General features: G+C 38.5%; 1 protein-coding gene across 5 annotated transcripts; it reads right to left on the reverse strand.

Moving 5' to 3' along the window:
* Window positions 1-13,303: 13,303 nt before the first annotated feature.
* On the reverse strand, window positions 13,304-20,230 carry LOC149004589 (Protein phosphatase 2C family protein). Of its 5 annotated transcripts, none has more exons than XM_089168524.1 (6): window positions 19,970-20,230; window positions 18,027-18,503; window positions 17,597-17,938; window positions 17,376-17,493; window positions 16,995-17,218; window positions 13,304-14,298 (listed from the first exon to the last, which is right to left on the reverse strand). In XM_089168524.1, exons 2-6 carry the CDS (start codon window positions 18,285-18,287, stop codon window positions 13,822-13,824), a joined length of 1,422 nt encoding a protein of 473 aa, XP_089024650.1. In that variant the 5' UTR covers window positions 18,288-18,503; window positions 19,970-20,230; the 3' UTR covers window positions 13,304-13,821. The 5 variants fall into 5 exon arrangements, with proteins under 5 accessions (XP_089024650.1, XP_089024653.1, XP_089024652.1 ...); XM_089168527.1 differs by lacking the exon at window positions 19,970-20,230 and adding an exon at window positions 19,295-19,313; XM_089168526.1 differs by lacking the exon at window positions 19,970-20,230 and adding an exon at window positions 19,203-19,287.
* Between the last annotated feature and the right edge of the window lie 2,622 nt (window positions 20,231-22,852).

Raw genomic sequence — 22,852 nt, forward strand, 5'->3', positions numbered from 1 at the left:
AAGTTACCCACGGTAAGTTTTGAAAGGTTTAACTATTAGTTTTATGGGCCAAGTAACTAAAATACACTAAAATGACTAAAATGTCATCTCACTCACTTAAGTGAACCAACCCCTAAGTGGGTGAAGGGATTCTCCCTTTGTCACACCCCATCCGTCGGTATCGGTCCCACCCAACAACCCGTGAGTGCAATCTACAGTCATAAGATCCACAGTTTATCCATCAATTATGAATAACACACATAATAATAATGAAAACAAGAATAATCCAAATAATTAAAAAAAATGGAAATTACATAAGTCAAATGTCTCAGAAAAAAATAATCAAACAAAAGAATAAAGTAAATGCGTTCAAAAATGGAGTTTTCAACTGAAGCAAATAAATATTAAGTTTGATTGTTTATATGTTCTCTTTCATAGGTGGCAATCTTTTCTTCTAGCTTCTTAATGAAAGTGGTCATCCAACATTCCTTCATTGACTTCTTGAAATGACAAGCTACCTGAATCCTCCTACCACCAATGGGTGTTGTAAGCACACTCTAGGCACCTGCAGGTGGCTTCGTGGTATACATCGTCACTTCCCATTGGCCCCTCCAAAGTTTCTTCACAGGAGTTATCCCAGTCTTGCAAAAGTTCTCCCAATTCAAAGTCACCATCTGCTTAATATAACAATAATCTACAAAAGAAATGATTTCTAACGAACTCAATAAGAAAACACATCTCATATACATATCAACATCATATCATGGTAAGCAACATATATAAAGGATGATATGCCAATGTATAAATGTAGTTAATAACTAACTATGCAAGTATCTAATATGGCATACATGTTTTAAGATATAACACCAGCCATCATCTAGATAGGTCTAGTCTCTTTGATCCCTCATAGACTGGTTAACTCTATTGAGTTCCCAGGCAAAGGGTTCAATCCCCGTCAATCAACCATAGCTTGGGTTTAGGTCCTTCTCTACCTAGGAATGGGAATCCTCGCGAACTAGCTACCTTTGTTGGATTACATCCCCTAACCCTATGGTTAGCCACATATTGTTAGGGTGGATGCTCTTATGTCCCCTCACGACTCTCAGCCGCTTGTTGGATGTCCATGAGCCCAACCCTAACATATGCAACCCTACCAATGTATGATCAACAATGGACCACTGAGTCTCTGCATAGATTGGTTACTGTTGTAGGATGAAATAGAGTTACGTCATTGCTATCATGGGTCATTTGGCTTCAATACCCCTCTGAAAGGGTAGTTGCATGTGTGGGTACTTAGTCATGCAATCTAGACCTCCTAGGTATGTCATCCAACAACCATGATAGTGTTGGGGGCATCAAGAAATAGTGTCCCTTATCACAGCCCCTGATATCCCAAGCAATGGATACCCAAACACGGATACCCTCAATCATAATGACAATACATCATCACTTATTATCACAAAATAAGTCATTTAATGTCATATAGTAATTGAAGTACATCTATTCATTATTCACAGTATATAACTAACCATAAATCATTTAAACATATTGTTACAAGTTATAAGAATATTAATGCATTCAAAGTTATAGCAATTCATCGTAGATTATGTAAATACATATATGTAGGAATGTAACCTTACATGTCGAAGTTAAAGAGACTATTAAAGTGCAGTTAAACCTCACACACAACAAGTCCAGAGGGCTTCAGTGATCACCTATAATAGGGTTGCAATGTTATATCAACAGCAAGTGAAGACTCAACCTATGGAACCTTCTTCATCAATAGAGCTTCTATTGAAGGAGTATATGGCAAATAATGATGCAATGATTCAGAGTCAAGCATCTTCATTGAGAAATTTGGATAATCAAGTTGGGCAGCTAGCTAATGCTTTAAGCAACAGACCTCATGGATCATTGCCAAGTGACACAGAAAATCCTAGGTGTGAAGGCAAAGAGCATTGCAAGGTTATTTCATTGAGGTTATACATTATTATCTTTATGCAATGACTTGAACATGCTAGATCAGTGTCTTTCTTTACTATTATTTAATCGTATATCTTGCTGTAACTTTATAAAACATGTTGATCTTATTGTATATTTGTTGTTTGTGATGTTCTTTTATGTACTTTATCATTTATGTAACAACTCCCGTATTTCTAACATGGGATTCGTATTGCAGGTTCGAGAACCCGAAGGTCTGGTCAGGTTAATTTGTAGAGTGTCCTTATAGAAGTCCATGATCCATACCCTAAACCCATGGATCTGGATTCTCTTGGTGAAGAACCTACCTTGCTTGGAAGTTGGATCTATGGAAGGCAAGTGGTGTCTGGAAATGTCCGTATTGAAGGTAAGACCTCCCCCATGTGTTGATTAGGGTTAGGGTTGTACTTGGATTTCAACTCCCTAAGCAAAGCACCCTTGTATAGCAATATACTAGGGGGTGCTAGTGGTGGTTGATTGGACCAAGCGACCACCTAGTCCTGGTTGTGAGGTTTTGCCCTAATTTGCCCCCAGACCTCTATAAATAGCAACCCTCGCCCACTTGATGAATATTATATTCGAGATTGCTGTTTTTGGTGGTTAGGAGGCAGTGGAGACTCTCTGGAAGGTGTGCAGAGCATGGATTGAGATCTAGAGTGTGAAATCCTCCCGGATTTCTACCCCTTTAACCCGTGGCTTCGAAATCGAGAAAACCGGGCCTCGAGTTGACGGCAAATGTGGGCCATTCAAGTGGAGCTTGAAGGGTTGGAAATGGAACCAATGTTGGTGGATGACCCTTGTAATGACTCATCAACTCTCCTAAAGTTTAATTGAAGAGAGAAGATTAATCATGATGGTGTAAAAAGGGTGATCTTGAAACGGCCATAGATCGGTGATGGAGAATCCGATTGACGCGAATAAGGTATCAAAATGAAGAGCGTCGAAAGACCTTTCTAACAAGCCAAAGATCTCCCAATTTGGACTTTGTTTGACCCTCCAAAACAGGACCGGTCGATCGGCCGGTTGAACAACCGGTCGACCGCCCCAGCCCAGTTCGGGGCAGAATTGGGTTTTACCCTTTAAAACCCTATTTTGAAGCTTTCTTTCACTCATACTCGCATTTTAGAAGGCTAGTACGAGGCTGAGACTAAAGGAGGAGGAGAAAGCAAGGGAGAGGAAGGTTCCTAACCGTTCGGACGCGTGTCGGCACCCGGATCATTGCGGAAACGTTAGGAAAGGTAAGAATCATCAAACCCTCTTCTTTGGGCTTTGTTTTAGGAGTAGTTCTTCGCTATAAATGTTGGATTTGAGTAGTTGTAACATGATAGGTGTTTTGAATGCTTGCAAATAGTTTCATTTATATTTTCCTTTTGTTTGTGAGTGGTTTGTGCGAGTCGTTGCAAAAGATTTTGCATTTTGGCTCTCAGAACCAGCCGAGAGCACTCGCGAGAGCCCAAAATCGGGGCTTTTTGATTGAGATGGAATTAGATCAAATTGAAGGTATACTTAGGACCCTATTGCTACCAATTAGACATTCCCAAAGTTTCGTTTCGATTCAACTTCGAATCGATGGTGAAATTTGATTTTTGCCGAAACTAGGTTGAGAAAGGTGGGTTCAAAACTAGTTGGCAGATTAGGCTTTTGTTGGGTGATTTTGGGAACTCTATTAAAACCCAATTGGCTTCTAATTTATGTCTATTGATCTTCTTACATGATTAGGTTTATTTTGATTATAATCACCAACTCATAAGTGTGACTTTGTGGAACTTTGGAGAGCTTATGCTAACTAAAAAGGTGAGGAATATACTCAACCTTATCTTTCATGTTTAATTATGTAATTAAATTTCATTATTTATAATATTGCCTTGTTTTAATATTTGTTATCTTGTGATTATGTGTGGGACTTTGCACGAATGAAAGGTAAGCAAGTATATTTGCTTATAATTTCAATATTCTTTGAAAACAATATGAGAATGTATGGGATGGATGAGATTGAATGGATTGAATGTTTTCTTTTACTTTCAAATTCTAAATTATTGATATGAAGATATATGGATGATGTTGAATTAAATTACTCTTTTTATTTTATGTTTCAAACTAGGGTTGTGGGTTCGCCCATTACCCTAGTGAACTTACATGAGTATGCATCTAGACTTAAGTACATGAATGCTAAGTGTCTAGAAGTGTTTGGCTAGGTAACCTTATGAGTACTACTACCCTTCCGGCAGGAGTATTGAAGCCGGTTAACCCGTGATGTTAGTGGCTGGGTCCTGAGCGTCAAGCAGGCCCACTATCATCATAAAGAGGTAAGGTTGCATATAATAGATAAGGGCTCCTGGGCGCTCAAGACCGGTGAAATGATCCTTGAGAGGACATGGAGAGCATCCTGTCCATTATATGTGGACAACCACTGGGTTAAGGAATGGGATCCAACAGATGCCTCCCGTTGAGGATTCCATTCATAGGTGGAAAGGTACTGAACCAAAAGGGCACTAGGCATGAGGGGAGATATCCGGACCATATGTAGTACGAGACTGTATGACTTTGCACTGGGCTAAGATTATCCTTGACACGCGCCAATCTCATACCAAACCGTAATGTGAGAGAGTGGTGACCTATACCCCAACCATGGCTTGACAGGACTTTACCCAACAACCGCGGAGAACCCAATAGACGTCTCTTGTTGAGGGAGAGTGACTGAGACCGCCCAAAGGAGATTGGTGTACAAACTTAATGCGTGTCTACCATAGAGACTTCATGATAGAGTTAGGAGCATAATATCATAATCATTCATACATCATATCTGTCACACCCCGCCTGCCGGGCCCGGTTACCCGCCCGACGACCCGTGGGTGCGATCCGTCACAGGATCCATGGTTTTAGTCTATCAATAATAATAAATACAAATACATGAATCAAGAGCAAGAAAAGTACAATAATTAATAAAAATGTTACAGGAGTCCAAATACTCCAATAAATATCCAAGAAATAATCAAAGGAAAGAATCAAGAATCAAATGTAATATCGAGTTCAGCGGAAGCAAAAAGAATAACTAAATAATCTTCGTCTTCAGGAGGCTTCATGCTCTACAAGTCCATGTACCACTGTCTGTCTCACATCAGCTTCATACGAGAAAGCTCTTTCATATGAATCATCTCCAACTTCCGACATTGTGCAACCATCTGTACAATTTATATAATACATACAATGAAAGGAATGAGTTCCAACGAACTCAGTAAGGAACAAGCAATTCTCATATATATGTCAATACAATCCACGAATGCACAAATGAAATGATATGGATGGTATGCAAAAATATGAATGCTACTAAGATCTAACTATGCAAGTCTCTAATGGCTGACATGCTTTAAGATATACACCAGCCCTCCTTTGGGTAAGTCTCATCACTCTGATCCAGCAAGGACTGGTTACCTCTGTAGGGATCCTGGGCAAAGGGGTAAGTCCACACCTGGCTCTCAAACCATGGCTGGGGGTTAAGTCAACACTCTCTCACCACAACCATTGGCAATGAGTACTGGCGCATGTCGGGGTTTCTAATCCAATGCAAGTCATAATGGTAACATACTATATGAAGTCCAGATACTTCCCCTATGGCACCAACCAACTCGGTTCAGTATCCTTCGCAACCTAGGAGTAAGAATCCTCACGAACTGGCTACCTCTGTTGGACTCCACTCCTTAACCCTATGGTCATCCACATATTATTGGGGCGGATGCTCTCATGACTCCTCGAGACACCCGGTCCGCTCCTTGGACGTCCATGAGCCCAACCCTAACATATGCAACCCTACCATTACATGACCAACAGTGGACCACTGAGTCTCCGCACGGACTGGTTACCGCTATAGGATGAAACATAGTCACGTCACCATTGTCACGGGTCACCCGGCTTCAATTCCCCTGCCGAAAGGGTAATAGAATGTGGGGTACCTAGCCATGCAATTCTAGACACTCCTAAGTATGTCATCCAAGAATCATGATAGTCTTTGGAGACATCAGCGAGCATGTGTCCCATTCCACACCTTCCGATATCCCAAGCCAAGATATCCCAATGGAATACCCCTTCCATCACAATCACACTACATCACTCTTTATCATACCATGAACAGTTGTGCAATATCATGAAAGATGAAGTACATCAAGGAATACCACAAACAGCGAGTATACAATAAGATTTACATGCTTTATACAATTACAGCAAGATACATGATCAAAGAATAGTAAATAGAACAGCTGAATCATCATGTATATGTAATTGCATATAAATAAGAATGCATGTCCTTACCTGTAATTATGTAAAATTCCTCTAACTTGAATTCCAGAAACTATTATAAGACTTTTACTTGAAACAGAGAACACCTAGGCATAGGGTTACAAGAGTATATAAGAGTCAAGAGTCAAAACAAATCCAAAATCAAACTTACACAGACACTGGAAACCGGCCGGTCGCTTGAGCCGGTCGCTTAAGTTGAGCGACCGCCACTAGTGACCGCCCCAAAAACAGAGAGTTTCAGATCCGAAACTCAGGCTTCTGATCATCCGTTTTCAATCCGGATTTCGAGTGATCATGGCCAAAGTCTCGAATCTAACACTCCAAGAGACACTAGGTGAAAAGAAACCTAACAATTATCATAAATGGATTACCCAGAAACTTTCCCCTTGACTAGATCCATCCATTAACAAATGCAGGGATTCGTTTCTGGACAGGATCTCATCAAGAACATTGGAAAGGGAGTACAACAAATCAGATGGGTAACCACTAACAAAAAGGAGATGGGTTCATATCAATTAGAGGTTAAAAAAAAGAGAATTGCAGATGGAGATTCATTACCTTAATCAGAATCACCAAGAATATAAGAGAAAAGGTTTCATATCATTAACAACACTTTGACACTGAATCTCGCATGATTCCACTGCCGCCTAATCGCCCAAAATAGCAATCCCGAACATAATAATGCGTTAATAGGGCGAGGGATGCTATTTATAACGAACAGGGGGCAAAATAGGGCAAAAGCCCGAAAAGTAACCGAGCGGTCGCTCAGTGCGTCGCTTGGTTCAATCGACCGCCACTAGCAACCGCCCCCATGTATATTGCTATACAAGGGTGCTTTTGCTCATGGGGTTGAAGACTAAGTACAACCTAACCCAAATGAAGACATGGGGAAGATCTTAGACCGAAAAGCAATCATAATAGGTTTATAACAAAGGGATTAGGATTTCATCAAATATAACATATGGCTCTCATGGAAAGGCTATGATCACGGAAAGAGAGGGAATGATTGTTATCAAGAAAATAACAAGAAATCATAGGAAATCTAGTTTAGGTTAATAGAAACGTTACCCATGAGGTTTCCCTCACATGGAAGGTTACAAAAGGTTTCCAGAAAGATCATAAAAGGATTAGGGTTTCAAGGAATTTATTTGGCTAGGGTTAAGATCATGATGATGATCATAGATCTCAAAGAATAGGATGAGATCATGGAATAGATGGTTGCAAGAATGCATCATCATCTTCCTGATCTCAATCAAGAACAAGAACGAAGAAAGAATAATTAGAAATCCTAATTAGGTTAAACATGGATCATGAAGAAAATATAATGATCAAGTTTAGGTTAACACAAATATCACCCAAGGGAAAGAGAAACAACGAATCAAGATTCACCCATGGGAAAGAGAAACAAAGAATGCACAATCTGAAAAAGTGTTGGGAAGTTTCCAACAGATAAAAGAACATTAGGGTTTCAGATATGGTTACCTCTCATAAGAGTTGGTTACCTCTCATGAGAGTTACCCATAATTAATTCTCACAAAAACAACCCAAGATAGATAAAGGAATATCTCATTAGTATTTCAAAATAAAGAATGGAATTAGGAAGGGTCTACCAATGAGAGAAAATAAGGTTCTCAATTAAAGTGAAGGGAAATAAATTCAAATCATACAATTAGGGATTTACTAACAAGAATCCGTGTATCCCACGAAAAGACTAGGGAAGATAAAGATTCACCCTTAGGGCAAAGAATTTACAATCAAGAAAGGTTTTAGGGAGGGTCCAAAGAATTAATAGAAATAAAAGGATTGCCAATTGTTCCAAGGAAAAACAAGGATCAACTCCTCAATCATGAGGACACAAGGGAAGGTCATGGTAATAATATGAGACCTTCCCCACAATAATAAAGATAGGTAGAAAATTTGGGAAAGTATCATTAAGAGCTTTGGTGGAATAAAATTCAAGGATCATCGCCATATGGCTTCAAGATCATAGAGTGAATTCCACAATTGAGAGTGAAACACATAAAGTTTCCCCTTTTAAATAGCACAAAGAGTTCAAGAGTTACTAGGGTTTCACCAAACTGACCAAACTGACCCTGTTGGTTGATTAGTTGCCAAAGAGGAAGTTCAAAGATCAATCCCACACTATCAAGAGGTTTAGAAACATGGTGGGAATAGTTTACCACGAAATTAAAAGAAATAAAGCTTTTGAAAACCTTCAAAACAGATATTTACCAAAATGCCACTGCTTGGACAGCTTATTCAAAACAAAGGATTTAATGGGCCAAACTTCAATATTTTTGGATGGGCTTCTTTCAACACATCATACTACTTACCTAGTATGGAGGGAAGTCTTCAAACCAGGTCCAACTAAGCTTTAGGTCCATCAACCAAGTTTTTCATCACAAATAAATAGTTCAACACCAAATCAAATAAGGTTTCCATAAGGAAACACCATCATCAATATCCATGGGTTTTGGGTCAAACACCATATCTTCTACTGAGATGGCCCACAAAGACATCTTCCTAAGATTTTAAAAGATAGTAAAACTGAAATCACGGTCAAACTTCAAAGTCAACATTAAACAAACCCTACTTGACCCAAAACAGATCGGGTTTCCGGGCTAGATTTGGGCTGGGTGTCACAATATCACTATCATTAATTACATTATCGATACTCAAACTATATATGTGGTGTGGGATCTTGTGTACGAATGCACGATATGATGTGGAATCTTGTGGACGAATGTATGATAAGATGTTGAGTTGACCTCACTAAGTTCTGTTGAACTCATTCCTTTTTGTATGTTTGTTTCTATTAGAATATTTTGCAGGTTATGAGAACTCCTTCCAAGTGGAGGATTCGTCGTCGGCAGGTTTTCTTGAAGGAGTGACTGAAGAAGATGTAGACTTGCATGGAGCTTCATGCCTGTGCAAAGACTATTCTTATGAGGTTGGATTCCATTAGGGAATCAGTTTAATTTAATTTCCGCTGCAACAAACTATGTTTCATTCAAACTCTGATGTCCATTTTGATTAACTTTAGATATATGGATGACTGTAACCTTTTGATCAATCAAGTTTGATAACTTTATACTTGAACTTGATTTATTCTTGTCTTTTTAATTATGCTATATCTTGTGTTGTATGGAATTGTCACTGAACCTAGGTCCTGCAGTGTATCACCCCCACGGGTATTCGGGTATAGCCGGATCTGGCTGGGTGGGGTGTGACATGGAGTTTCCCCTTGCATTATTTTGGTGATTCTAGTTAAGGTATTTGGATCTCCTCTCACCCTTTCTTCTCCTTTAGCCATTGATTGGTGTTAACCCATCCCCTTGTTGTTAGTGGTTACCCAATTGTTTAATTGTAGCTCTCTTTCCAATGTTCTTAATGAGATCCTGTCCAAAAACGAAACCCTGCTTTCGTAAAAATGATAGATCCAATCAAGGGGAGAGTTTTGGGTGACTAATCTGCGTTAATTGTTAGGTTTCGTGTTACCCCTTGGTTATGGGTGTGTTAGGTTCGAAATTTGGATTGAGATCATCCCAAAATCAGATTGAAAAAGGATGATCAAAAGCCTAAGTTTCGAATTGAAAACACACTGTTTTTTGGGCAGTTGCTCAAGGCAGTCGCTTGAGCCAAGCGACCGGCTGGTTGCCAGAGAGCATGTGGCTTTTGACTTTTGTCCAATTTGATTCATTTGACTTAGATATTATTATAACCTTGTTTATAGGTGTTCTCTGTTTCTACTAAAAGTCTTATAATTATTTCTGGTTTGCACTTAAGAGGACTTCTACTTATTTACAGGTAAGGACATACAATCTTATCTTTATGTAATGACTTGAACATGCTAGTCTAGTGTCTTTCATTATTTTTCTTTAATTCTATATACTGCTACAATTGTATATAGCATGTTGATCTTATCATATACATGTTGTTTGTATTGTCTTTGCATATACTTTGTTAATTATGAATTTGATATGATAATGATTGATGTATTGTGGTTCTGATGGAAAGGATATTCCATTGGGATATCTTGGCTTGAGATATCAGAGGGTTATGGTATGGGACACATGCTCGCTGATATTTGCAGCATTATCATAACTATTGGATGTCATACTTAGGTAGAGTCTAGAGTTGCATGGCTAGGTACCCCACATACTACTACCCTTTCGGTAGGGGAATTGAAGCCGGATGACCGTGACGATGGTGATGTGACTCTGTTTCATCTTACAGCAATAACTAGTCCGTGCGGAGACTCAGTGGTCCATTGTTGTTCATACAATGGTAGGGTTGCATATGTTAGGGTTGGGCTCATGGACGTCCAAGGAGCGGTCAGAGTGTCGTGAGGAGTTATGAGAGCTTTCCGCCCCAACAATATGTGGATGACCATAGGGTTAGGGAGTGGAGTCCAATAGCGGTAGCCAATCCGTGAGGGTTCTCATCCCTAGGTTGCGAAGGATACTGAACCGAGTTGGTTGATGCCATAGGGGATATATCTGGACTTCATGTAGTATGTCACCATTATGACTTGCATTGGATTAGATACCCCGACATGTGTCAAGTACTCATTGCCAATGGTCGTGGTGAGAGAGAGTTGACTTAACCCCAGCCATGGTTTGAGAGCTAGGTGTGGACTTACCCTTTTTACCAGGATCCCTACAGAGGTATCCAGTCCTTGCCGAATCAGAGTCACTAGACCTACTCAGAGGAGGGCTGGTGTATATCTTAAAGCATGTCAACTGTTAGAGACTTGCATAGTTAGATCTTAGTGGCATTTATACATTTGCACTTCATACATATCATATATGCATTTCTGATGGTGTTGACATGAGTTCGTCAGAACTCATTCCTTTATTTTTTATGTTATATTAGCATGTATAGATGGAGGATATGCGCCAAAAAATGGATTGGTACCCTATGAAGGAGCCTTTTTGTATGAAGAGGATGTAGCACCAGCAATGGGAGATGGAGATAGCCTATGCGGGAGCTCCTGTGAGTGCATGGAGTGCGCTTATAGCACCCATTGATGGGCGTAGGAGACGAGTAGCCAGACATTTTGCTGGTCGTCTAGAGAAGAACTGAAGAACCCCTCACTTTGATAAACTTGAGTCCCAGACTCCCAGTTCTTAGTTTTAGAGAAAGAAACTGGAAATAAAATTATTTGATTTGCTTCCGCTGAAATCATTATTCTTTCCTTGATTATTTTATTGGAGTATTTGGATTCCTGTAATCATATTATTTAATTATTGAACTTATTCTTGCTCATGATTATCTTTACTTGCATTTATTATTATTGATGGGTAAGACCGTGGATCCTATGACGGATCACTCCCACGAGTTATCGGGCTGGTAACCAAGACCGGCGGGTGGGGTGTGACATGCTCGGCTGAGAATCTTTGGAGACGTCTTTGGAAAGCATTTTCTGCATAAGATCCTTTGCTGTTAGAGACATAGAATGGAAGATCTAAGTCGGAAAGCGAAGACTCCCTCAAAGCACCACCACTAATATCTATCGTCGAATCACTATAAAAAGGAGGGATTGCGGCCAACATTGTGTACAGAATAACACTAACACCAAATATCCACTTTCTGACTGCAATCCCTCCTATAAAGCACCTCAGGCGCAACATAATAAGGCATCCTAATGATTCCACTCATTTGTAAACCGTCACGAAAGATCTTAGCAAATCCAAATCAACTAGCTACAACTGATTCCGATCATCGATGAGTATATTATATGGCTTAGTGCCACGATGAGTAACGCCTCTTCGATGACAATGAGCAATTGCTTCCATCAAAAGTAGCAACTTCGACCTCAAAGAAAATGCACTTGGAGATAAGATTTCTCTGAGGTCGGATTTAGGATCTGTAGAAGCAAATGGGCAGTTTTTTCAATTTCTAGAAACTTTCTTGACCTCAAATTTTATAAATTCTATTCACGGTAATGGTTGTGCAGCTGTGATGTTTAATTACCTGCTATAGAGGACATTAGGAGTTGCTCATGCTCCTTTGTTCTAAGTTTATCAACCCAAAAATGTAAAGAGAATGAGAGAAGGTTATGTTTCTGTTAGATCTTCTGTTCCCCAATGTTGGGTTTGTGATAAAAATCATTTATCCTTTTTTGAGTTCAAATTTGAATTTAGTAGGTCCCATTTAGTGTTAAACATGGGTTAAGTGTTTGGTATCATTAAGAGGGCCTTGGGAGAGCTAAATAGGGTGAGAAAAAGAGAGTTTCTAGGGAGTTCTAAAGTGGGTTTTAAGAAAAAACCGGATTTTGCTTTTAGACTCTTCTCCTTCTTGTGGTTTTGTAAGAAAATGATTTCTTCTCTCTTGTGTTCTTCAAGAGCTTGAGGTGGAAGGGTATTTTCAAGGAAGTTTGAGTGGTGGTGTGACCGGTTGAGGTAACATTGTATTATTCTCAAATCTTGTACTATTTTGAAGATTTAAATAGTGAAATCTCTCCCCATGGATGTAGCTAATCTCGAATATTTCGGATTAGTGAACCACGTAAAATTCTTGTTTATTGTTTGCATTTCTCTTTCATTCTTGTGGTAGTTTGTTGTTTATTTGCTTTGTGATTGTCTTCAATTTATTTGCACAAGATCCTTGGTTTATTTTGTTCACTTTGGGTGATTTGTTTAATTACCCAACTCCTTGAATTGGATCTTGCCTTCTACACCCAATTTTCCAGTTTTTGCAACTCTTAGTGAAATTGAAATCATAGAGTTAAGGGAGAGGGGATGGTGATGGTTATTAGGGTTTAGGATGAGAGGGGACAATGGCTATTTCCGGCAAGGGTGGTGGTCATCGGCAAGGGGAGAGGCGGTGCCGTGGGGTTTCCAGCAAAAAACATAGGTGACACAGCAAATGAGAGGGAAAGTAATATGAGGCCATTTTTGTCATTTCAGTAGTGACTTGACCAATAAAATTAACAGTCCAACCTTTCAAAATTAATAGTGGATAACTTAAAACTATGCAAAACGCTACGAAAATAATTGTTGTCAGATGCAATCTTAGGCATAAAATATGCAAGATGTATAAATTTAAATTACGAAATGCGACAAAAATTTAATTTCCGTATGGGTGGATAATGCTACTACTTCGAACATTGAATCAAGAGATCACGAGATAGGTCAAGCCCTGTCACCAAAAAGGCGATGTATTAAGCCCACGTCACAAACTTTCTCTAGACGTGCATTGACATATGGGTAGACGACCTAAGAGTTTACCCATCCACAAAGTTCAAGCAAGAACTCATGGTGGTCGAATGTGAGAACACTCTCACCCAAGTAAATTTCCTACACAAATGACACCTGATTACGTTAGCCAATAAAGGCCCAAGCTAGCTATGAAAAATGGCTCAATTTAAGGACGTTCTGGACCTTTGTAATTCTCCAATGGTAGTTCTAATTTCTAAAGCAATTAGCACTGAGGAAATAAGAATATTCATTAACCTTCCATTGATGAGTCCACCATGAGAAGATTTCAGATTTCCCTGGGCCTATGAGGATTTTAGGGCATGGAAATACAACAGGCAGTCATCAACGCACTGAATAAGAGATATAATTAAACACTTGGCCTCTCCTCCGAAAATCTTGGAAGTTGAACAAGTGAGTTCACTCGGGTAACACCTTCCAAACCTGACCAGTTTTGATCTTCAATCATCATGGTTCCATCACTTTCATCTACCCCAACTAAAATTTTGGTGTTTGGGTTAGTGTCTTCTGCTGATCTGACTGTAAAGTTCCTCTGCAGAGATGGTTCCGGCATCAGGCCATCATCAGACTCAATTGCATTGCAGGAGTGTTGGCTTTGATGAGTGGTGGCAATAGATATGGCTTGATCCTCTGTGTCATCAGATTCAGAGTCCATCTTCCCATCCAGAAACAAACAAACCACTGCACAGTCATCCATTTTAGATGTGGGGTACTTAAGTTTCCATTCTCGAGCAGCTGACTCAACTACCATTCGTGCAGCTGAACATCGATTTGGGGCAGAGCTCACAGTCTCAACCACTTCTTCATTGCTCAAGACATCCCAAACCTGCAGCAGGGATCTTAAAATAATTAGTAACACATTAAAGATGTTCAATTCCTAGATGAATTTTAAATTCATAATATGCAATATAAAATGCATTCAACCTTCAAAACAGGACAGAGTCGCCTCGACATTTCATGCATCTGTTTGTCTTTCACTGTTAAACTAACATATACATAGCCTATGGTATTTGGATACTCTTACGGTAAAGAACATGCTATGGTTTGTAGTCCACTAGATCAACCCATAAATTTATACAAAGGGAGAGTTGAGGTTCCTCAACAAGTCATCAACACCCCCCCCCCCCCCCCCAAACCCACCCAAAAAAAAGCCTGAAGAGATCACTTAAACCAAGGATTAACCCGATCAAATGACTAACCTTCTAATTTATTTAACTTCAGAAGGCCATAGGTCACTATTTAACTGAAATGAAAATTTGGTTTCGCTTCTTTCCCAGTAGAAAGTTGAAATTCAATTAAGGTGGATGTCACCCAAACATTAGGTACTGGTATGATTGAAATCCTTGAAACAGCACCTCTCCAATCACAAACATTTAAAGTTTACCTCAGCTCAACTAGGCCTCATCTCAACTAAATAGGTCAACAACACAAGCCCAGTTTTCCAATTTAACCCTGTTCAGTGTCAAATTTGTTAAATCTAAAGCCATGGATGTCTTTTCCCACTTCCCCTAAAGTATAGTTTGCCCTTTGCTTCCTCAGCTCTTCCCAAAGTCATACACAGATCTTTGCAGTACATATTCATGCTACCTCAAACGACTCACCTGCAACATATATCTTCACTAAGTCATTCAGCAACCTAAGCTCCTATTGAAACACCATAAACCTACACATGGGTTTGCATCTTACCAACACCTAAGTATCTATGGAAACACTTTTGTGTACCATGGCCAACACCGATTCTATGCTAGTCCAGTTTGACTATTTGCTTTGAGAGGGGTAGGGAGAAATGAAGAGAGATGATATCAAGACATCTCTTCTTTGCAACTCTAGTAAAGCATGAGAAAATTCAACAGAATAGATTTCTTCACATCTAGAAATTTTGGTAGACTTTATTAAGCCTAACGTAAAGAGTCTCCACTCCAGGTGCTAAGAGCGGATAAGATCATATCTGGTGTCATAGACAATAAAACATGGATACAATAGCTATACAAGTTGGAATTAAAGGGAGCACGTGCACCGCTCAAGGCTATAACATTGCATGTACAATGATAACATGACTCTAGAAATATAGTGTACATTTTTCTTTATACAGATGCTCACTGAAATCCATGATCTACCATGGCTAGAAATTGATTTTGGAAGATACATATAAATCAGTAGTAGGAGCAGAAATGCACTCTAGCAAACCCACACAAGAAACATTCAACTTCTAAGACACAGAAATAACAGGTAGCCAAGACTGGTCCTCTGAACCTTCATCAAATTATAGTACTAATTCTAGTTTTTCGAACAAAGTAGGATACAACACTTGCGGATTTAAAAAGACCAAATTCAATCAATGATAATACTTCCTGGAACAGATGGACTCTAGTTTCCCACGGATGACAAGATCTAGGACAGTTCACTCAACTGATTACTTGCCAAGGTATGATCTGAACTACAAAGGAGGGTGTCTCCCAAACAACACCCATTTGTAAACAAGTGTGGATCCCCGGCAATATGCTGAGGGCCGGACACATGTCCTTTCATACTTCCAGGAACGCAATGAAAAAAATAACATAAAATAAAATAAATCCACAACCATGTTGATGTCAAATATAAATTTCAAATGTACAGTGGATAAGTAACTTCCATGCAGCGAAACATGATATCATGCATAAAAGCTTAGGTAGGCAAGGAATTCATGCTATCATGTGCGAAAGCTTAGTTATTCCCTTTTATTCTTGGTTTTGGTGTTGTCCCCTTAAGCATAGAGTTAATGTATCCTGTTTCAATTTTAGATAAATGACATCCCCTTATTCTCAAATAAACAATAACACTAACAACACATTAAAACCTGCAGTAATGCAAGTATAAAATCAGTGTCTGTGAGTCAAATGAAATTCATTAATCTTCAGAGTTGAAATTAACAAAACCCAAATTGAGCAATATTTACACCTTGTGCCATAGACATTGAATTACACCTTGAAAAGCATCTCTTTCTTCTTCTTCTTTTTTTTTCTTTTTTTTGGCGTTGTTCTAGTGGTGAAACCAACACCTCTTGGTGAAGAGGTCATGGGTTCGACTCTTGCTAAGGCATATTAATATCCCCATCCCCCAGCTTAATAAGCCCCTTTGTACCCAAAAAAAAAAAAAGCTTCTTTTTCTAGTTTTCTTCCTTTCACTCCTTGGTCCAAGTTTGCAGATGGATAGTACCCATTGTACAATTGTTCATATTTTTGAACAGGATAAGCTGAACAATTCAAATTCCCATGTTTTAATGGAACCCAAGTGAAACATGACTATGAGATTGACACAAGAAATGTTGAATTAGCAATCCAGTGGAATAATAATGATGTGTAATCAGTTACTACAGGATGAAACAGAGGATCAGTGAGTGTGTTTCATTCAGAATGGGGGATGATGCTTTTCAACCAGTACCCCCATTTGTCATCATCAATAGAAAGCAAGCAACCATGGATATGATATAGATGAGAACAAGCATGAATAAAAATCAGCAGGGAATAGGGACAAGATGCGTACCCCATCAGAAGCAAGAACAATGAATTGATCCCTCTCTGTGAGAATCCTGTGATAGAATTCAGGTATAGAGATCACCCCATAATCCTTCAAACAAAAATCACCAAATGCCCTAGCCATTGCTAATCCAGGGGCATCATCAAATGGCAACCAAACTCTAGGAACTTCAGGTTCATCTTGCAATGCAAAAACCCTTCCTCTACACCGTTTGATGCGTTCCGCTTCCCCTGAAAGTTTCAAAACTGTTACAAAAGCATTTGCTTCCAAAAAGAAAAACAGGATATGGTGATGAACTAACCCATCCTCTTAAGAGGGGAAGAGTGAGGAAGGGGTGGGTGGGGGGAAGCATCCAGATTCTGAAAGAAAATGATTTACAGGACTTACTCGGCAAGTCAGGCTTTAGATCAACCGTCAACTGCACTGCAACAATGGAGTCACCGCTGTCTCTAGACCCCAGGATTGCCCGAGAATCCCCAATATTTCCCATGAAAAGATTTGACCCCTTAGAATCACAAAGACGAGCAACAGAAACATATGAGGGGGCCAAAAATGATGCCAATTGAAAGAGAAAAGATGACACTTTCTTAATTTCTTTATTTGCGTACCTGCTTAACAATTGTGACGGCAGTGCTACCGCTGCAAAAGCAATCCAAGGTAGGATGGGACCTTAACTCCTTGTCCATGGCTTTGTATGACTTCAAGAAAGATTCCCTCCATGGCAAACCCAAGATATCCTCGGTTGGGGCCTCCTCAGGATCTCTTTCAGCAAGTTTAACATTCCTACCAAAACAACCACTGGTCTTGCCATTTCTTTTAGACTCATATGACTGCAGAAATGAGAGCAACTTCAACGGCAGGGTATCCCTCACTTTCCGGGCAACAAGATGGCCGTATGGGCCATGACCATCAAACACACCACAAAAAATTGCATCTTCCGTGAGGAAATCCTGAATGTAGAAGAGTGACATACAATTTAGAAAGAGATTAACATCTTTAATCTGGAAGAAACTATGTGGAAGAAAAAAAATTACTTACTTCCCACACAACCATAGCATCCTGGTTTATCCCTTTGCGGCCTTGTTGTGTGAATATACACGAAGTTCTGCTCTTTCCGTTTGTGAATATCCGATTAGGTATAGAAGACAAATGGTGCAAAGTAGTGACGTGATCAGAAAATGCCCCCTTGGCTCTCCTGCTGCTCCTGGAGCCGAAACCAGAACAGGTGGATATCTTGTCTCCATTGCTCCTGCTACTGGTGCTACTAATGCCACTACTTACCGAAAGACAACAACCCATCTGCTCAAGCCCAATACCGAAGCATCGGAAGAGAAAAATGATCTAAGCTTCTCCTTGGATTTAGAACACACAAATTTGACTTGAAATTCCAGAAGGGTGCGAGTTGGTCGATAAGCCAAAGAGATAACTTCAGAATAAAAAAATTTCTAGCACATGGATTTGCATCCAATACGCAAACTTCAGCTATCTAGAGTTTGATTACCCTAGTCTTCCTCTCTGCAAGAACGTGAAGCGATAAGAAAACCAGCTGACTAAACAAGATACAATTAAAAAAATAAATATCTCAATCCACATACTCTATATTCAGAGAAAGAAAAGAGAGAAATACAAAGACAACACGTTTCTTACGTAGTCCCACTGTCCCAACCACGGGGTAAAATAGTAGAATAATACATGGCAAGTGATTTGAATATACAAGAAACCAGTAAGCAAAAAAACAAGCCAATTAAACACACGAACAGGAGAATCTGAAATGTATATCCTCCAAGGGATATGTCTATTCAGGATTTTGAAGGATGCGATAGAGTAAATTTGACCAGCCGAAGACACGAAAAAAAGTAGATCAGCAGTTCTAAACCAGATTTTATGGAGAAAACGAAGGAAGTAACACCGGAAGATCCAAGAAGTGAGTATCTATTTCAAAAACAGGATGAAGCGAAAACCTTGAAGGATTGGCGAAAAGGAAGGCGAAAGCACGGTATAGATGTGAAAATGGCGAGGTGGTTGCTGGCAGGAAAAGAGGAATCCCGCGTCTACTTACCATCACAAATGAGACCAGGAAATCGAAACACACACTTTCAGGCTCTCAAAAGGAGACCACAAAATAAAACGAAGAAAAGTATGACATTCAGAAGAAATAAATTTTTTGTTAAAGATCACGGAAAAAGGAAAGTAGATGGGATCTCAATATCTCACGTTAATTATGGAGAAAAAGCAGGTTGAACTGCAGCGAACTTCAATTCTCATTTTCATTGAAGAACAACCAGAAAGGAGAAAAAGTAAAATACCATTAATGTATTTGAAGCAAAAAAAGCCGAAAGATGTCATTACTTGTAGAGCTTTAAACGCTTTTTTTTTTTGGGGGGGTGAGATGTTGATCTTTAAACACAGAGAACAGTAAAAGAGGATGGGGGAAATAAGATGTACCGCATCTACGTGATATTATATATTATGAATAAAAAGAGGATAAAATTGAAATAGACAAAAGGAATCCAATATCATTATTGACCTGCCAAATGTAATCAATCAAACATCTAATCTCACTAAGAAAAAGGGCAAAAAGGCAAGTTAACTATTCAAAACAGTACCATCAAACCCAAATTTCTGATAAAACAAAGATCACTGTGAATCAATCTAAGAAATTAAAGAATCGCAGGTATTAAGACCGCAAAATTTCTGAATCTCAAAAGTGACTTCGGAGTTCAAATATGATGATCCAAAAAAAATTCAAAAAAAATTCAAAAAAAATTCAAGATGAAACTAATTCCAAAAGCGAAATAAAGCAGCTGACACTGGAAACTAACAAAAACAGTAAAGAGTGCGTATATGGTTATCTTCTCATTTACAGCAAATCTAATTTCGCGTGGAAGCTCACTCAACAGCGATGGAGTCTGAAATGTGAAGTGATTACTCATGATGCACGAACAAGACAAAGAAGCACATCTAAGAGAGAGATTGATCACCTGCAAGCGGCAAACTGGAGAAGCTTGCTCTGTCCATTGCAGATCTGCAGTTTAAAGGCGAGTAGAGAAAGAGTGAACGGCAGAGTAGAGCGAGGAGTTGAGCATTAATTGCTTGAAACAGAGCAGAGACGAAATACCAAATAGGTAAAAGAAAGAAAAGCTAAGTTTGTGCAGAGAGAGAAGGACTGAAGGAGCCGCTTTATTTGGCGGGCAGTTTATATTTGGGGGTAACTCGCTCGCTCGCTAGCTAAAGAAAAGAAGAGAATGGGGTACACAGCCGTAGAGGAGAACAAGAGATAGAGATGAGGAGTCCATGAAGATCAGCACGCCGTACCTGACACCTAATTGCCACGTGTCATGAACATTAATGACCCTGGGGAAAAGTTGACCCCACCTTTCCCCTTCACGGAAATCCTCCCACCCCTACTGTTTCAAAAGCAAGAGATTGGATAATTTTTAGGGGTGTGAGTAGGCCCCACAATGTGGGCTTGGCTCGGCTGGGCTGGGCTGGGTTGGCTTTTTAGTTAGATGTTACGTCATCTGGTTTTCGTAACCTTAAGTCGCAAACCCTCCTCGCTCTCGCCAAGGATGTGTTTGTTTGTTTGTAGGAATAAAATAAAAAAAAATAATTCTTGTCGTTTATTGTATTATAGTTTTACCATTAAAAGAATCTTGTTCTTTATGAAATTAGTATTAAGTAACTGTTAAAATTAAATGTTTAATATCTATTTTGTTATTTTATATAAAAAGTCAAAGATAATATTATCCTCAATTAAAAGAAAATTATATTAAATAACTTTATAGGTGTATTTTTATCATTTTGAATCTAAAAAATTTGTTAACGTCAAATTAAACAATAATAAATGAAAATGTGGTAGTTGAACGGATGTGTGAATCTCTTAGATGAATGTTTCTAAATATCTACCATCAGCTGAACGTTTTTAAATATCTACCATCAAATTTAGTAAGCTAAATCTAAATCGTCAAACAATATTCTTAATTTTTCTCTTTTAGTTATGAGTTAGTTATGTTAATCTTCTATGATCTATCACCAGTTGTCATTTAAATGAAACCTTGTAAGCAAAAAATCTTCGCTGGGAGACTCATCTACCACAGTCAGGTGCGCGACATGGTCGAACACCAGATTAGTCAGGGCAAAGCTTTGAAAACCGAGGTTGACAAACCAAAAAAAAAATGACATTAAATTTTTAAAATAAAAAAAATAGTAATAAAAAAAAACAACCGAACCTTTAACGTTAAACTTCTATAGTCGTCTCTTTTGAAACGATCAATGAATTTTGGGTTAATCATCAATGAATCTATAATTAGATGGCAGCGCAAAAGAATGGTACAAGAAGAACAACAACACCAAAAATATAAAAATAACAGCAGTGGTGGAGGTTGTGGTGGTGGTGGTAGTAGCAATGAAGGAGGTCATTCTTCCAAGAAGAAAATCCCACAAAGAGGTCTCAGGTTGCCCAATCAGAGAAGATCCAAGTAGCAGAAGGACGTGGTTCTTGGCGTGTCTCTCCTTGTTTTGTTATTCCACTACCTCCTCCTCCTCCTTCTCACCAGTCATATTCTTCCTTGTTTTCCCTTCAATTGATACAGGTTCTCTATTTGGTAGCACTCTTATGGTTTTATTCCAACTGTTGATCTGTTAGTTCCACCACACGTTTTCTTGCTCTATGTATTATTGTCGCTTGGTGTTGCCAGAGCTGAAAAGGGAAACTGTAAAATGAGATAGGAGGCATTGGTACCCGTGGTGAATCAGTGTTGCTACCGGTGGTGAGTCGGTGTTGCCAAAAGTGGAAAAGGAGACAACAAACACTCGAAAACAGGAGAGAGAAAAGTAAGGGATGAAGTAGTTAAAATTCGGCGGAGTTACTCGACCTTCTCCAGTAAGTTAACAAAAAAAATGCTGGCAATTATCGATGATAAAAATTACCCATAGGTAGTGGGAAAAATTTTAAACTTTAATGAACGGTTCAAACTTAATTGTATAAATTTAACGGTAAGATCTCAACGAGTATTCAGTAAAGTCAATATACACATCCGTTCAGCTACACTTTAGCCATAATAAATAAGAATCTATTGGAAATTTTAAAAAAAAAATTAATTGATAACATTAAATTGGAAAGTAAACAACAAAATTAAAAATTACACAAAAAATTAGGAATTACTATTTTTTTTATTACCAAATTGAATATATTTGAAAATGAGTTTCTTTTTCTTTCCTTTCTTTTTTTTGACTGGAAAAGAAGATTGTTTAATTAGGTTTAAGTTTTCCTTAATTACTAGGGATAGTAATGTAATTTAATATAAAACTTTAGGTTAATTTGAAATTTTTAATAAATAAAATATACCATGTCATCATTTAACTAACGGAGTTTAACAATAGGAGGGCAATATTAATTATAGAAAAAGTTGAAGATTAAATTAGTAATTTAAAAAAATATATGGGGTAAAATAGTAATCAAGCTGTAGAATAGGGGAAATAGTAATTATTCCAATAAAATAATATGAACAAAAATGAGTTGGAAAAATACATTGTTTCTAATAAAATCTTAAAAATATAATTTCTTGGGTTCAATAAGGTGGAGAAATACATTGTTTTTAATAAAATTTTAAAATATAGTTTCTCTGGTTCAATAGGGTGAAGAAATACATTGTTTCTACTAAAATCTTTAAAATATGGTTTTTTTTTTTTTTAATAGGGTAAAAAAATGAACATTTTAAGTAACTTGTGGTATTCCACTTTCTACACCCTCATCCCCTTTTTAAAGTCTTATATATTTTTAATAGAACTTTGTGGGAAAGATTTTATGGAAAATAGAGGGAAATGGTAAAATTGAGACCCATGTTTTCAACTTTTCTCATATA

The sequence above is a fragment of the Hakea prostrata genome, chromosome 9 (genome assembly GCF_041222555.1).
Source record: "Hakea prostrata isolate BN-2017 chromosome 9, UWA_Hpros_2, whole genome shotgun sequence".
Lineage (NCBI taxonomy): Eukaryota > Viridiplantae > Streptophyta > Magnoliopsida > Proteales > Proteaceae > Hakea > Hakea prostrata.